The 17,362-nt window shown below is 37.9% G+C and overlaps 1 protein-coding gene across 11 annotated transcripts in view; it reads right to left on the bottom strand.

The window, feature by feature from the left end:
- The window catches only part of poe (E3 ubiquitin-protein ligase-like protein poe), a 51,807-nt gene that overhangs the window by 16,114 nt on the left and 18,331 nt on the right, over positions 1-17,362 (bottom strand). For 8 of the 11 annotated variants that reach the window (XM_070114063.1, XM_070114066.1, XM_070114067.1 and 5 more), the window contains exons 12-48: positions 16,005-16,237; positions 14,917-15,089; positions 14,589-14,799; positions 14,244-14,385; positions 13,376-13,602; positions 13,028-13,243; positions 12,479-12,799; positions 12,154-12,285; positions 11,565-11,809; positions 11,145-11,373; positions 10,842-11,002; positions 10,425-10,661; positions 10,065-10,270; positions 9,588-9,799; positions 9,260-9,441; positions 9,036-9,129; positions 7,677-7,817; positions 7,361-7,579; positions 7,093-7,230; positions 6,816-6,870; positions 6,512-6,687; positions 5,740-6,108; positions 5,386-5,631; positions 5,118-5,252; positions 4,887-5,004; positions 4,188-4,409; positions 3,801-4,001; positions 3,558-3,653; positions 3,250-3,375; positions 2,984-3,117; positions 2,694-2,851; positions 2,203-2,500; positions 1,887-2,095; positions 1,415-1,737; positions 1,016-1,246; positions 532-648; positions 75-415 (exon numbers count right to left, since the gene is read on the bottom strand). In XM_070114063.1, coding sequence (XP_069970164.1) covers positions 75-415; positions 532-648; positions 1,016-1,246; positions 1,415-1,737; positions 1,887-2,095; positions 2,203-2,500; positions 2,694-2,851; positions 2,984-3,117; positions 3,250-3,375; positions 3,558-3,653; positions 3,801-4,001; positions 4,188-4,409; positions 4,887-5,004; positions 5,118-5,252; positions 5,386-5,631; positions 5,740-6,108; positions 6,512-6,687; positions 6,816-6,870; positions 7,093-7,230; positions 7,361-7,579; positions 7,677-7,817; positions 9,036-9,129; positions 9,260-9,441; positions 9,588-9,799; positions 10,065-10,270; positions 10,425-10,661; positions 10,842-11,002; positions 11,145-11,373; positions 11,565-11,809; positions 12,154-12,285; positions 12,479-12,799; positions 13,028-13,243; positions 13,376-13,602; positions 14,244-14,385; positions 14,589-14,799; positions 14,917-15,089; positions 16,005-16,237 — 7,274 coding nt within the window. Of the gene's footprint in view, positions 1-74; positions 416-531; positions 649-1,015; positions 1,247-1,414; positions 1,738-1,886; positions 2,096-2,202; positions 2,501-2,693; positions 2,852-2,983; positions 3,118-3,249; positions 3,376-3,557; positions 3,654-3,800; positions 4,002-4,187; positions 4,410-4,886; positions 5,005-5,117; positions 5,253-5,385; positions 5,632-5,739; positions 6,109-6,511; positions 6,688-6,815; positions 6,871-7,092; positions 7,231-7,360; positions 7,580-7,676; positions 7,818-9,035; positions 9,130-9,259; positions 9,442-9,587; positions 9,800-10,064; positions 10,271-10,424; positions 10,662-10,841; positions 11,003-11,144; positions 11,374-11,564; positions 11,810-12,153; positions 12,286-12,478; positions 12,800-13,027; positions 13,244-13,375; positions 13,603-14,243; positions 14,386-14,588; positions 14,804-14,916; positions 15,090-16,004; positions 16,238-17,362 lie in introns of all 11 variants that reach the window. The other 3 variants (XM_070114071.1, XM_070114073.1, XM_070114072.1) reach the window with 2 other exon arrangements.

Genomic DNA, 17,362 nt, shown 5'->3' with positions numbered 1-17,362 from the left:
AGCATAAACCATGACCAAATATCAATATTTCAGACTAATGAAGACACACAGATATACCTAATGATTTTACTAACCTGTTGACCTTCTTGTGCATTGGCTTGAGCTCCACTGCCAGGCATTCCTCCAGCAGCTAGTACTTGGAGACTATGGAGGACTTGGCCACTTAGTCCCTGCAGGCGATGTAATCCTGGCAGGCCCCCTACCAGCCCTTGCAGACCTGGAGGAAGATTACCCAAATCTGCTGGTGCTTGTCCTTGATCTTCATGCAATGAGAGTGCAATTGCAAGTTCTACCATGGCATCATCATCATCGGCAGGGAGGTCTAACATGCTGCTCATCAGTGCACCTCTCAGGGCCAGGCCACCACCACCTCCTCCAAGGGCTCCTAGGGCTTCTAGGCCTTCTCCACCACCACCTGAAACACAAGTTAATTGACATAATTTTATGGTCTCTTATGAAAAAGAAAATACACACTGATTTGTAAATAAATAGCAAATATGCATGAAGGATACTATTCTCTTATTAGCTTACCAGCTTCTGCAATTGACTCTGCAGCTTCAGCTCCCTCAAATGGAGGTTCAACTAGGGCAGCTCCAACTGACTCCTGTGTAGTTGTTGCTGTTTTTTCAGCATCATCCACACCAACACCTATTAAAAAATTATTATTTAAGTCACAGAATATTATCAATAGAATTTTACAAAAAGTAAAGAACACACAATTAACCCATCCATCCCGGGTGTCACATATATGAGACACAAGGAAAAAATAAACAGTTTCGGGCTGCCCGCCAGTGCGATGCTGTCTCGGAGCCGTGCTCCGCGGCAAAAGCGGCGGGCGGCCGGGCGGGCGGACAGACTCCGGGGAAGCTCCGCCCGCCGATTTTGTAGCTTCCCGGATTTTTTTAATTTGGGCTACAAAATGTACCCCGGCGTGGGTGGGTTAATTAATGCAATCTCTATGAAGATTATCACTTTTCAATAATTAACATATCAGTGCAGATGTGAATATTATTACCTGGTGTGGAGCACCTTGGTGGACTAGGGATGAAAACCTTGCGTCTCTTGTGTCGAGGTCTAAGAACTCTGATTAGTGCCTGTTTAGCACCGAAACTTACACCTGTGTCTGTACACAGTAATAGTTCTGTGTAAAGTCTCACAGCAAGTGGCACTACAGATAGGGAACAAACTGTATAGGCATGTATAATTTCGACCACTGCTTGTACTGTTGCCTCAACATGAGTAAGTCCTGCAAATGAACAAAATACATTTTATTATACTGTTTATGAGAACAAAAAATCATATGCTCTTTCCCATATCTGACAAAAAAATCCATAAGTTTACCAACAAGTAAAGGAACTAAGATTTCCAGCTTGAAATTCTTCCAACTCCTCTTTATGTATGCCTAAAAACTTACCTGGTTGACAAACTGGTGTCAGGAAGGGATTTGTTGGTTTGGCACCATGCAAAGACCAAAACACTGTCATCAGTTGTGCTAAGAAATGATTATCATCACAAGTAATATCATTGCCATTGCTGTCTCCACCCTCAAGTGTTGCTTCAGAGTCTGATGTAGTGTCTGATGCCTTGCTTAATGTGGAGTCTCCATCTGACTTCTTTGACATGGAAGCATCTCCATCTGTTTTTGGCCCAGGAGAAGAAATTGGGATGTCCACTTTCTTGGAATCATCTTCAGAAGGTAACAGGGCCAGGTCACATGATGGTACTTTTTCAGTATACCTATAAAAACAATTCACATATAAACTAAATGATAAATCCATATAATGAATCTGTCTACAATAAAGATGAAAACCTAATATGCATATCTACTTAACTCATTTCACCTTACATATTTGTAAGTCAGTACTTCTGATAAAATTTGTACATACTTGACAAGATTATGAGGTCTGGCAACAGCCACATTTCTTGCTGTGACAACAAGCCTGTGGTATGCCTCACAATCTAGTTGATGAGGATCTGTCACACGGCATAAACTGCTGAGTGCCTCTACCACATTCGCAAGCTGTGCTCCATCCTTATGATTATGATATGCAACTCTGCTTTGATGTAAAGAGGCTAGCAGAGTGCGAGTGTGATGCTGCAAAGAAAATACACATGTTAGTATCTGAAGAAACTAGATGACTACATTATCAAAGATTTCACATAATTAAACTTTAACAAAAATTATATATGTTGTATAAATACCTGTACAGTTGGTGGGAGAGGAAGATTTAGCAATTTGGTTGCAAGTTCTAGTGCTCCTGCACGGGCAACAATTTTCTCAGCTGGTGTTGCTACAAAGCATCCATCAAGAGTCTCAAGTGCTGCTGACACAAGACGATCTACAGCAGTCAGTGGTACAGGGGTGGTTGCAGTGCTGCCTCCAGCTGAAGCTGATTCTGAAGAGGTTCCAGAGGTTCCAGCAGTCCCAGACCCACTCACAGTGGTGGGGAAGTCCTCTGGTTCTTCAGGCCAGCCAAAATCATCTTTGGTCTTTCCATATCTAATATCAAAATAATAAAAGTATGAACTTCTCAAAAAGAAAAAAAATCTAAAGAAACAAAGTAAAAAGACAATACAACCTGATGTTTATATGAAGTTATATTACAATACTATGACAATGGTTTTAGAATTAACAGTTAATAAACTAAAACTACAAAAAAGAACAAATAATACACAGAATATACACTACTCACATCTTTACAGAGTCAACAATGGTCACATTGGAAGGGTCTGCTGAAGGTCCAAATGTGATAACAATTCGTTTGTCTGCTTGTAGTGACTCCTCCCTGGTGAGGGGAACATCAAACCAACGACTGCGTGTTGCAGCAATCGATACAGTGCGACCAAACACCTGTAATGATGAATAATATATTTCTCCACCAAAAATGCATGCATCTTTTACACTATCAAAACAAAATATCATAAACAAACAACTCCCCCCACTGACCTTATCTCAGATTTTTAAATTATCCATAACACTAACCTCCAAGAATGCTGGCACCCTTTGAGTGTCAACAGCACCAACAGCAATTCTAATGCCACAGATCACTAAAGTGGAGTCATTGTTAGTAGCCTCTAACTGGAAACCACCTGGTTTAGTTGATGCTATGTACATTCCTGCAAAAAAAGATTTGAAAATAAATTTTATCACTGCAAACTTACTATATTCTTCAAGAAAAAAACTCCATTAAAAAAACAAAAACAAAAACAAAAGGCATAAACTCAGAAACAAAACATTTTTTTAACTACCTTGACTGTTCAACCTGTTCTTCAGTTGCTGAACATTGTACACTTGCAGAAGATCATTGCCACCAAACTCAATATCGTTCATCACAGAGCAATGCTCAAAGAAGTCAACAGGGAACACAATGGATCCTGAAAGATAAAAATCCAATAAAAAATGCTTTCTAGCACTTTTACATAAAACAATAATACATCAACTATATAAAAACAACACTAAAATAACGCATTCATGTACTCTGAAACCGCCACAACCATGTGGATATGATTCACCTGGAATAACACCAAAATAATTTTCTACATATTTCATAATTTACCTGATGGTCTTCCAAGTTTGGGTGCTTTCTTCTTCCTGGAAGGTCGAAGTGCTGAGATAGCACTGACACTCTGCATTTGAGGTGATAGCCAAAAATCTGTAAAAGAAATATCAGTAAAAATGTCATCAATAAACTAATCCATGGATTCCTTAGCCATAAACAGGAAATAATATCTATTCATGTAGTTATGGATGGAAATATAAAAAGTAAAAACTATACATATTATTTGAGCTTCAAACAAACCTGTTGTCTGTGGGTTTGCATTGTAGATTCTAAGGGAACCGTCTTCACACAATAGAATAAGTGTTGTCTTTGCTTCATGATTCGGGGACCAGGAGTGACGCAGAGCCACCAGATCTGTCATTTTGCTCTTGGCAGGTAGTACCTTGATCTCTTGGACCAAGATCTGGTCGGGCTTCACCATTAATATCACAGGATTGTTACCTAATAACGAGAATAATTTTAAATAAATAAGTCATAGCTTACTTTAAAGAGTAGTTGATTTACACACAGGCAATTGGATCATCTACAAAATAATAATTAAACAAATGACACTGCCAGCTGCAACATGTTTAGCTGTTTAATTACCAAATCATATAAATAAAAAGAATTACATGACAGCACACTTACTAGACTGAGTAAGACATGTGATCAGCCCAGGATGGCCAGTGACTTCTCCCCACTGACACAATGGTTGTGGTGCCATCTTGCTCCCACTGCCACCACTGCTACTGCCACTGCTGCTGCTACTGCTACTACTGCTGCTACTGCTACTGCTGCTACTGCTTCCTCCAGAACCATTGCCTCCCTTGACACTCACTGGGAAAAGTTTCTCAACACGTTCGTTTTCACCTGAAACAGAAAAATCCAGCATATGAATATTTTTCTTTTACTGTAACTACTTATAGTGTTATAAAACTATTGAAATTAAAAACTTTAAATCTCCAACTAAAGTCCTTCACCTCAATGAAATGGTTCTCATCCAAGGACATACAACCAATTAAGGTTCACGCCCGGCAAGTGTAATCTAAGTTCGGCCTCCCATACCAATAATAACCACAACAGACCTCCGATCCCTCCCACAATTTAACACTTTCCACTCCACATCATGGCCCCTACAACAACTGCAGAGGGTAACTGCACCTTTTTGTGTGTTCATATGAACTGTGATTGATCTAACTCCCCCATTTGAGGGAATCAGAGAGGTTGCAGAAAGCACAATGCCACATGGTAAAATGAAGAGTTTTTGGTAACAAGATGATCATGACAGATGCACTTGCAAATGGAAACATAAAAGATGTCCATTATATCTTTATAGTAAATACTTACTTATGGAGATAAGTGGTGCAATGAAGCTCTTTCCTTGAGAATAGCTGAAGCAGAGGACTTGGAGAGTATGGGAATAGTAAACTGATACTCCTCCTCCTCCAATCTGGCCATTGCAGTCCTGTTGGGACATGAAAAAAATAATTGTCTTTGCTTCATTAACATGAAACCTTGCATTTCATGAATTTTACTTAAATCATGAGTTGTTTTTAGGATTAGAATATTATAACTTGCCTTTAGATCTTGGTGCTGTATCTGAAGCACATTTGTAACATAAAATGGTCCATGTTGTGCAGAACTCTCCTCACTTAATACTTGTGTGTAAATGTAACCTGATGAGGCCATGGCCACCAAGCAGCATCCTGCATCCTGTAAAGTGAGAAAATCCAAATTTTGTTAGCTTTTATAACTGAAATTATCTTTTTAGTAGCTATAAAATATCTGATACAAGTAGGTTCAAATGAGGGATCTAAACCTTTTTTTTTATAGCAACATGTAATACCTGAGTGCAGACAAAGCAGGCATCCTTGATCTTCCCAGACGGCAGCAGGAAGAAGTACTGAGGCGAGAGTGAGTCAATACTCAGGTCATAGATTTTGACAAAGTCTGCTGTGATGAGGGCTAATTGTGTCTGCTGGCCTGGCAGCCATACTGCACGAATAATGTAGTTCCCAGACTCCAGTTGGGGATGCAGAACTAAATGGTCTGAAACACTTCCAGCACTTGCAAATGTCAAGATATGACAATCCTGCAGGAGAGAGATGCATCTTATGAAATATTAGAATATAGAGTAAAAATTTATTCACTAGCATAGAACAGCTATATGTGCCACTGATACTTCTTGAAAATATCTTACCTTAAGACCACAGACAGCAAGGTAATCATCATTGGCAGGGTTTGCTGTAATAGAGAGCACTGTGAATGGCACAGGTGCTGAAGAGAGTCTTGTGAGGGTAAGCTTCCTCTTTGCAGAGTCATGTTGTTTAAGAAGAGAAGAAAGCTGGAGCACAGTGATCTTGCCCTTTTCATGAGAAACAGCCAAATGTTGTCTCTTCCCACCCGGAGAGGCAAGGCAACACATAGCAACTCTCCTGATCATGTGAGCCGACACCAACTGGCGGATGGTCTGCCCTTGCTCACCAGAGTAGTTGAGACGGACATTTTCAAAGGCTCCTTCCTGGGACCCTAGAGTGGCTACCATCAACTGTTCTGATGGCTTAACAACCTGAAATATAGTGAACTCTTTATATCATTGACTCTCCTAACATCAAGTATGTAAAAAATAGAAAATAGATTATGGTTGACAAAGAAATCATAACTCTTTTATTACAAAGGCTCTCTCCATCAATTCTGTATGACCTTATCCTCTACAAATAATATTTTGCGGAATGCAAAGCAAGGATGAGTATTTTATTTATCTGTTTTTAATGTTATCTAACTTCTTGTCTATTCTTTTTATATAAAAAATATTGCATCTTCAAGCTTATGAAACACTTTTAAAAAAGAAAATAGAAAAAAGAAAAAAGAAAAGAAAGAAGAAAAAAAAATGAAAAAAGATAAAAGAAAAAGGAAAAAGGATTCTGCACCCAACTGTTTACAAATATCAATCTACAATAAATAAGACAAACCTTTGAGTCATTATGAACTTGATGTAGAGCAGTCAAAGCACGCTGGTAAGACCCCACAGAGCTGGACTCCATGGAACTAGACTGAATAGTGGGCATCAAATCAGACAGCAAGTCCAGGACTGTGGCAGCCACCTCACTGCTGCTCACTTCACCAACAAGGAGGTCTCGTACATTTTCTGGAAATTGCCAAGAATAAAGGAAATCAAGATCAATTTTTCTACTCCAACAGGATTTGTAGTCTTTTACTTATGATTTAGATTTGCAGAAACTTGTCATTTCTAGATGATAGGTTAGTTTTACTTACCTAATTTCTTGGCTAATGCTTGTCTTTGCTTGTGTGTGTCATCACGATGTTTATCCTTGGGAAACAAGGTAAAAGAAAATGTAGTTAGATTTCGATATTCACAATACTTTGTTTTACTTGGTAGAGGTAATTTACATGTTATATGCTCTAAAACATATCAATACATACAATATATTAAATGTGTTACACTTCCCATTTTAGTTATAAGGACTTATAAGGAGCAATTACTAAATGAATTCTATCTGAGACATGGGAAACAGTCACCTGAAATACTTACTGACTGAGTTCCCTGAGATGGTGAAGATGGGCGTCGTCGTAAGGAAGATGGAAGCAAAGGCTCAACACCAAATGCTGCAGGACCACTGGATGATCCACCTCCATCCTCATACGAGGCTGGACTCCTCTTTACAAGAGCCTGGCAGATTACAAAGCATAATTGTATTTCTCTATACATAAAAACAAGATCATTTTATATCAGTTGAAAGGTTTAAATCAATATAACAAAATCAAAACAATAAATTCTAGAAAAATCAGAAAAGACAAACCTGACATGAGCCATCCTCCTTTGCACCACAGTCACAGAAGAAAGCTCCATATTTTGCATAGGTGACATCATGCCCTCTGTGACATACACGGGCACAGACAGTACAAACTCCAACACCATCAACCATACGACAGGTGTGGCAGTGATACCAGTGTTGGTGCATGAATTCCTTTTGTGTCAATGTAAAAGTGCACAGTTTGTTGCACATACTATCTTCATCCTGCAGAAGAAAAAAATTGAAGATTTAAATAAAAGCATAATGATACAATAATTCTCATAAAATCCAATGAACCAAATTCACTTGCAAAAATACTTACAGAATCTTCACCCGCACTATCATCATCATCTTGTGCAAGGTCATCAACCCAATCAGAGTCAGTATCGGCCGTAAGATCTAACTCATAGGGAGGTGAAGTCATGCCACTTCTGTAAGCAACAGCCCATCTCTCACTGCTCACCTATGGGAAGAGTATTAACCTTAAGTATTTTATACAAATAATTTAATAGTGAGTTACAATATACTGTTATCTGTTATGAAGCCTTATTTGCTAAACTTAATAAACCTTTAATTAACCTTGCAACATCATTCAAAGTTACTGCAAGGCATGTAATCTAGTTTTTATGATCCAAGATTTATGTCCTTTTAAATAATATTTTGAAAAAGATAATCTGCTGTCTGCCCAACAAGCATATTTCCCTCTTGGTATTAAGAAATTAATTAAGGTTTCCTTGTCACTTCTCTGAATTTATAAATGCTTCTCTGGGGTTTTCTCTGAAGGAAAATGGTTGTGCTTTCATGCTAATCTTCAGAACACCTACACCTGAGCTGTTATCATCTTTTGCTTTTAACCAGTACTTTACTAATAGTCTATGGCAAGTTAGTCTGTGTTTTTCTGTTCCCTTTCTTTTGCAGTTAATATACCACCTAGAGACTAGAATTTAACAACTTTGATAGATCATGTTTCTTTTCTAGGATGTCTGGTGCATCCATTCCCTTCACTATGCAGGGGGTATTGCCTTCAAACCTAAGCTTTTAATCCATTCATGAAAGGATGACATCCTATCACATGACAGACTACCCTCCTGTTGGAATGACATCATTTCATCATGTACAGTTCAGCCTATTTCAAGGTGTTCATGCTAGATAGTAGTGCATTTGTTTAACCCTGGTTATGGTCACTGAGGGGAGACAACCTCTCAAAAGTAAGTTTTAAGGACCTTTTTAGCCTCATTACATAAAGAATCATTCATGCCCATGCCAAGAGCATAGAGATTGGGGAAATTCTGATTCCCACACAATTAGTTTCTCTCTCATGTAGCAAACTCTGCACACCCCACTGAATAGTAATAGGACTAAGGGCCATCATGAGAGTTAATCAGGCTTATCTCATGGAAGCTGAGCTAATGGATAGGAGGAAGAGTGGTTGGGATTTAAGAAGTTGCACAAATAAGCTTTCCTGTTTTTTTTTTTTATCTTACTTGGTTTTAGGATGTTGTGTGCTACTGCCCTGGTTGGACAAAGTCAGTTCAGTTGACTATGAGCACAATGATTTCAACAGAAAAGAGGTTTCCATCTGTCAAATGCCTTACTTGCCCCAACTGAAGATGCTTTCATCTTTTTATAACAGGCAAAAATTTTCCCCCTTTCCACTAAACAAACTTGGTATAATACTTACTTTGAGAGCAGCAACAACATCACTGACATATGATAGAAGATGACACATGGCCTCCAAAAGTCCCTTGTCCTTTTCTCCAACCAGATGCTGTTTGCTATAAAAAAAAAAGGTTTACTTATATAAGCATCACAATAAAAATCACTCTGATACTGATAGAAATCATATAATTTCCTTTCCAAAAACAATAGACAAAATATACAAGACTAAAATCCTTTTACACTTACCACTGTATAACCCACTGTATTGCAGCTCTGAAAAGAGTTACATGGCCAGTTCCTGCACCTGCACTTGCCAAGGATGACATAACAGAGAGGAGATGCGTCATGCTAGACAAACCCTCACATCCTCCTGACACCAAAGAGGAACCCAAAGGAACCAAAGATCGGAGAAGGGCATGTGCTATCTCCTGAAAAGAAAAGCAAAGGGAACTCATTATTAAGAGAAAAGTCCTGATGCAATCTTCTTCAGAAAAAAACATTTCTGTCTCATATGCATCCATATGAACACAAATTCTTAAAATTCCTAGTCTACTACACTAAATGAAATACAAACCTCTGCACTCTGTGTGTCCTGTGTAATAATATAAGCCGTAAGAGTCCGCAGAAGTTGCCAACTACTTGGTGTTGAATCTGAGTCACTGGTAGGTGCAGTAGTTAACAAATTTGTTGACAGCCAACCTTGCAATATTCCTGACTCTAACCAAGAGCCAACAGATATACGACTGCATATAGATGCTAGTGTGTGGTCATTTGGATTCTTCTCAGCTACAAAATAGGGTAAAAAATAATGCATAAGAATTTAGGTTTGATCATCTGCCATCTGGATTCACATCTAGCCTCCTAAAAATTTCCTTTCCACTTTGAAGTTAATTCCCAAATAAAGTAAACATTAAGACAATTGAAACCTCATACTTCCATTGCAACACTAAATTATACCATTTAGTTTACAGAACAAAACTACTTGATTCAATCTCAGACAGCACAATATCCAACACCTCCTCTTCCACTTTATTTAACAGTATTTACTTACCTAACTGGAAGAGTCGGATAAAGAACTTGATAATGTGTGATGGAAGGCTTGATGATGACATGTCCCCACTTACGGGTGGACTCAATAGAACTGAAGCAAATTGTGACTCTGTGAGGAATTTATCCAGAGCTAACTTGCCAGCTGACACCTCTAGGAGTTCTTCCAGGAACGTTGTGCATCCTTCTAAAATTTGCTCATCTATAACCCTGTAAAATTCAAATATATGAGATCCAATTGACAAAAATATTAAAAACTAAGAAATTGTAGGATAAATACAACTTTCAATAGTAAAGGTTGCAAGAAAGCAAGCTGATCACAAAATTTACAGTATTATATGGCTACTGTTCTTTCCTTACTTACCCCTCACATGCTGCTGCAGATTGCAAGAGAGACTCTACATGAGTTAACAAATGTGAGTAGAGCTTTAGCTGGAACTGGTCAGGCGAGGTAGAGGAATCCCCACCTTCCTGGGCTGGGAGAAGGCGGTCAAGTGCTGTGGAGACCGACTCTGATACATGGTCACAGGTGGCATCAACAGCAAGGCCAACTAGGGTGCTAGTTAGTAGTCCACCTGTCTTTTCATCATCACTGCACCAGCTAAAGAAAATGTATCATTAATATTGCTAATATGGCATCATAATAATTATTTGTGAAAATAAAAAAGCATCTAGATGAGGTAAAACATTATTGCATATAAATTTTTTTAAATTGCTCTCTTTTTTATTCTTTTCAATATCACAATTTCTATAGATGAATTTGAAGATTTATTATACTAACCTTGCAAAATCAGTTGCAAATGTAACTAGCGTGTGCATCACATGTTTTAGGGCCAGATTGATAGTAAAAGCTGGCTGTGCAGAAAGGGTTGCCACGTGACCCATGACAACACCAGACACATAGGTCTCCCCTGGTAGCACATCACCACTCATTGTACTTCTCTGTAATAGAATCATTAGAATTTCAATTACAAATAAATATTATACTCATTTTCATTTAATGGCACCTTATCCCTTATGTTCACAACATTTACCCAAATTCAAAATCTAATACTAAAGAAAATTTGCCAAAATAATTACTGACCCATGCATGGACTGCTGGGAAATCTGACATTGTATTTGCATTCCAGTTGTCCAGAGCAGTTTTGAGAGGTGCAGGGAGAGCAGCCCTGGTTAGGCATGGTGGGTGTGGGCCTGCTCGAGGAACATGGCCACCAGATACAGCAAGGACAGAGGAATATGCATCAAGGGCCTCAATAGGTAATTTGCTACCTTCCTCCAGGACACCATTCATTTGTTGCAGAAGACTCCATCTAAAATGCAATAGAGTGTCTGATTATAGGATACAATATCTTGCCTTTGAGAAAACAATCAGCACCAGATGTCAATAACCACATTAAGTCTGTAAAAACACTTTAGCAATCACATTCATTGTTTCTATGTTCAACTAATTTAATAAAATGTATGTCTTCAAATGAAAAACATACTTTCAACCAAACTATACCTTGTGGCATAGGCAAGAGCCTGGATGAGACTGAGCAGGCCAGATATTGGAAGCTGATCTGCTGAAATGTCCAAAGCACGAAGCAAATCACTTCCTTCACTCGAGCGGAAATCAATGTCACCTTTCTGACATGCTTCATCTAAAGTCACCTGGAGGCGAGCCAACACAGTATCCAACATGTAGAGGTCAGAGAATGCAGGCAGCTGTTCTGATGTCAAGAGTGTCCCTACCATAGTGCTGTAACCCTATAGGAGAAAAAATAAAAAATTAATACAATTCCATTTTCATCTTTCATCTTTATCTCTACTCAAAACAGCTTAAAGTTTGCCTGTACCTACTTCTACAAAATAAATTATTTCTTGTTATATATGGTAAATGGTTGGACTCTGAAGGTGTCTAGTGATTTTTATATAATTTGACACCATGTCATCCACAGGAAAGTATCACAGACAAGATTTGTAAGACTTCTATCAATTATTAATCTTGGGGGAAAAAATATTTGCTACATGAATCAACAACATTATCAATCCATTTATGATGCAAAGGCATACTTGCAGATTAACAACTGACGAAAAAATCAAATACTTACTTTATTAAGCAATGAAGTGATAAGGTGGTTTGCAACTTTCAGATCATGTTTGACATTACACATAGTCTTTGCAACAGATTTTAACAGTGCATCAGCTTTCTGGGTAGTCAAGCTTTGCCTCACAAGTCCATCCTGAAAACAAAAATGAAACAGTTTAAATAAAATGAAATACTGGACATAAATATTATTTTCTGATACAATGAATCATATTAAAAAATCTCTCATTCAAGCATCATAACCAATATGATTAAATACTCATGTAATGAATAAAAGAAACTAGAAAGAAAAAAAGAAAGAAAGAAAGAAAAAAAGTAAAAATCAGTACCTTAATCCAGCCATTGAAAATCTTGTGTGATGCTCTTGAGCCCCACAAGAGAGCATGTAATAGATGGGATCCTTCTAGTTTGGCATCAGCACTTGCCATAGCTTCCAGGGCTGACACAGAGGGAGGCATGGTAAGGAGCAGACGGTATGACAAGGAGAAAGCATACTGCACAGCACATAGACCAAGATAGCTCAACTGGGGGTCAGAGGTAAATCGCAGACTAGGGTCGTTCTGACAGCCCACTCCAAGGAGATTGACTAGTGTATCATACAGTGTGCTGTATTTGAGTGTGTCTGGAGTTGCAAGTATGAAACTGCAAGCCTGTGGAATTACAAAATGCATTAATATTAAGATTATAATACATAGTAAGGTAGAAATCATGCCCAAAATAGTTTTGTTTTATAACAGAATCTTCTTGTCCTTTTTTCAATTTCATCTTCCTTATTTCTATCAAAACATAATTATTACTTTGCAGTCCCTTTATCACCTTGTTTCAGTAACTAGTTACTTTTTAATAACCAAGAGTACAAGGAAGTCTGTTCATCTCACCAGTCCGTCAAGTTTGGGTGTATCTTGGGTATTTGTCTCTGCAGGCGTGAGTGTGTAGAATCTTGGACGAATTGCATAATCATCATGAGAATAATTCTTTCTAAAGTTCTCTTCCAAATCTCTCCATACATGATACAGCTTTCCACCTGAGCCCAAGCTAGACTCCTTTCCAGGGCTTTGGCTTTCACATATAGGTTTAAACAGATTCCACTGGACCTGCATTGTAAACAAATCATTCATTTAGTAACTATCACAAGACACTTCAAGTAAAATCATCATTATCTGATAAAGAAATAAATTTAATGATGCATCCTATAAAAATGAATACAGTAGATATGATATGCTCACCTGCTCAATCAACACCTGAGGAGCCTCATAAAGGTTCTTCATAAGATAATCAAATATGAGAAGGAGTCGTGCCAAGTGCAAGATCTGAGTGTCTCTCATGGGAGTACTGATGACTGAAGACACATTTACTACCGCAGATGCTACACTCAGGAGTACACTCTTCTTCTGCATTAGCTGTAGTGAGTGGAATAGGAACAGCAGCAACTGGGCATGCTCCACATTCAAATCTGCAAAAAATTTATGTTACCACACATGTTTTCTATATTCCATAAATCATGTAAGCTTTCTTAAATCAAATATTTTTCTAAATCATTTTCAATTTGGATGTTTGAAAAATAACTGCTGCAAATAATATAGAAAATCCATGGATGTAACATTCACTATGCCCCATTACATTTTAATCCAGTGACTCCTGGCCGGCTCAACTCTAGGGCTTCATGTAAATATGGTGGCACGTTGCATGTCACCAACGAGAGTATACATTTTCTGGGTAGATGTGGCACAACATATATTTGGCTGATGGCTTTGATACAGCAGGATGGGTCCTCTGCACTAGTTTTTAACTACACTCTTACATAAGTATCAAGTAACAGTCCATGATAGAAGGGCTATATACTGTATTTGGATTGTGATAACAAGATGCGACAATCTCAGTATGGCATAATATACATGCCATCTGGGGGCAATGGGTTAAAACCCTACATGAATGAAACTGGACAATTTTGAATAACACTATTCCATTAGATCCCCCAGTAAATTGTAAAATTTCCAAAGTGAAGTACGTGAGTAGTTTAATTCCTAAGAAAACAGTTCAAAGAATGTCAAATTGACATCTTGATAACTGTAACTTCCAATGAAGAAGCCAAACCTTCTGTTTCCGCTTCTGGTGCTGGTGGATTTGTAATGGACTTTGTTAGTGTTGTGATGACACGATGCCAGATGAGAACACAAGCTGTGTCAGAGTCACACTTGAGTTCATCCTTATCACGTCTTTGACGTAAAAGCAGGATCTGTAAAACAGAAGGTAAACCGTAATGAAAATAAAACTGATCATGTCGAATGAATATATTCATTAAGAAATAACTTCATAAAAGAAAATAATCCCCACCCCTTGTCATCTGCCTTGTAAATGTAGCATCAATTTCTCTGAGAACTTTTTTTTTCATTCATTTCCAACCCTGTCTGGCTTAAAAAAACAACAAATGCCACTAACCTGAGCAAGTACTGTTAATGTCCTTGGCAGGACCTGTAGAGGCCAGTCTCCATCTGGTGTTGAGGGGGAGACTCCTAGCTGTGCAAGGAGTGTATTCTGAAGTGTCTCACTCAAGAGACCAGAAGCAATGACGTTGTGAGTGTAGCGGTAGAGAGCATATGAGAACTCATCGTAGAGAGATCCCAATACTGGTCCAAGATATCCAGTAAGACTTCCTGATGATCATATGACAAAATAGAGTTGGATTTTTTTTTTTTTTAAATCTGTTTACATAATACAGAGATGTTACTCCACATCAACAACCACAATGAGACAACAATATTTTAACTTGCCTGAGTCTGAACGGGCAGTTTCCCTGTCTAAGTCCCTAATGATGGCAGCTAGGACTACCATGTGAGTCTCAGCCAATCCTGCGCGAACATATTGTTGCACGTAAGCACACTCACTCTCCACTAGATAACTGTTCATCAGCAGGAAGATATGTGATGCCAAAGAGATGAACTGGAAACAAAAAAGAACTTTAGCCCTACTACAACTCCATACAAACTTATGAGCTTGTGAAAAGATTTGCATTGTACAGACACCTTACTAAAGTATATCAAGAGTACAACTAACAGCAAATTTATACATATAAGGTACCATCTCACCATGTATGACTTCAAACATAACATTCCCTATAGATAGTAAGACTGTACTTCAACATTAATCAAGAACAACCTACAGTTACCAAAGTTGTAACAAATTATGTTGCATATGCTTACATACAAGTAAGCATATGAACATTAGCAGTTACATGTGTATGCATGTAAATGTGTCTTTGTGTGTCTTAGTATTTGTGTCCGAGTCTCCACTGTATCTGTAAGCATGCGCTTGTGCTTCATCAGTATTCCTATGGCTTTTTTTCAAATCATTCTGGTGCAGCTCATGAACTATCTGATGAAGGGAATATGGCTAAAGCAGCACTAAGTTACCAAGGACTTAATGCCATATCCTAATTGATTTCATCCATTTACCAAATCTTTAGAAAAAAAACATTACTATAGCTATGAAGATTATCATCATTATAAACATTATTTTCATTATCACTATTATCCTCATTATCATACTACCAGTAAAAAAAAAAAAAAAAAAAAAAAAAAAATCCCCCCAGAAAATTTGTAAGCACTGGATGAAAGTAGGCATAGCATGGCCGGCCTAATAACTGACTCCTTGGTGCTTGTGAAGTCATATATGTATAAAATAATAAAATAATAGTGATTAATGTATGTAGCATTCACTCCCAGTATCAATATATTAATTCTATTTCCTTCAATAAATAGTGTCATTAGACACATTGGACTCAAAACAACAACTTTAAAATCAAAAGAAATCTGCCATCTCTAACTTCTACACCATACATCACACATGCCAACTTACCCCGTGAGGCTCCCCTTTCTCAGGAACAATAGTTGTGACTTCAGAGTTGTGACGGTGAGGGGTCTTGGCTTGGGAGTCATCCGGGGAAGAGGATGAGTCACTGTTCCCCTGGGCAGCTCCTGTGGTGGGGTCGTCCCCTCCATCGCCTGGGGTGCTGGGTTCCTCAAACCACGAGCCAATGATAACTGAGTCGTCGTCTGTGGCGGGGCCAAGCACTGGGTTATCACCACAGTCTGCACCACCCCCAACACCAACACCACAACGACAGCAACCACACAGACAGAACACAGGTCAATAATGCAATTTGTGCTTAGTGAAACAGGCATCTGTGAGGCAATACTGAAACATTGCTTGTTGGTGGGAGAATTTCTTGATTTCTTACATTTACTTGCAACTGACCATACAAAATCAAAATCAAAATGTAAAAGAGTATTTTAATAAACCAAGCTTATCACCTGCCTTTAGACTTTCTTTTTGAAGTCTTGTAATGTATATGTATATGATTGTGCACATACTCATGTATATGGATTTGATTTTGTATTCCCATTGACATTTCTGTCAACCAGCAGATACTATATGTGGTTATGTGCTAACTGTTAAGATATGAAAAAAACTAACAATTGTCACCTGATGATTTGTGTTACTGAAGGGATGCATAGATGACTAAATTAGTAGGTAAAAGAAAATAACCATTCTGTCAATGGGTTGTTATGCTTCAGTAATTGGGCATGTGGCTGGTTGACTAAGTGAGTGCATATATCCGTGTCGTTAGTGCACATTCCTATAGGAGTGTGTGTGTGTGTAGTTTGTGTATATTTGGCAGGCATGCAAAGCATAATCCAGGAGCTAAATTTATGAAGATCATGATGCACCAACAAATCTCAGTTTCAGATCTCATTCACGACGAGGCATATTTGCATTACAACAGATAGAATTGATAGAGAAAAATCATCATGCAAATCATTTTCATTTGAAAAATTCATTAAGCAGAAACGAATTATCAGATAAGCAGAATCAACATAAAAATGCAATTTTATTTTTATCTCATATTTCTAAAGCAGATATTAAGAAAAGAAAAAAATATCTTAACCAGCATTCAGCGACAATAAATCATAGTCATGTGATAAAGAGAAAAATACATTCTTTACAAAATGCATAGACTTTGTAACTGGGAAAAATCTTACTTCCATTAAGGAGACCGTTTGTTTTGCTTTGTTTTGCTTTTTTCAATTTTTAAATTTCCTTTGCTCATTTTGATGAAACTTACACCCTTTTATTTATACCTGGCATGATCCCTAAGGTTGATTTTTTTTTTTTTTTTTTTCAAAATCTCCCAAGCAGTTTTTGAGCTACATTAA

The sequence above is a fragment of the Penaeus vannamei genome, chromosome 35, assembly GCF_042767895.1.
Source record: "Penaeus vannamei isolate JL-2024 chromosome 35, ASM4276789v1, whole genome shotgun sequence".
In the NCBI taxonomy this organism is placed as follows: domain Eukaryota; kingdom Metazoa; phylum Arthropoda; class Malacostraca; order Decapoda; family Penaeidae; genus Penaeus; species Penaeus vannamei.
The sequence above is the reverse complement of the archived record's forward strand: the minus strand, read 5'-3'. Positions and strand labels throughout refer to the sequence as shown.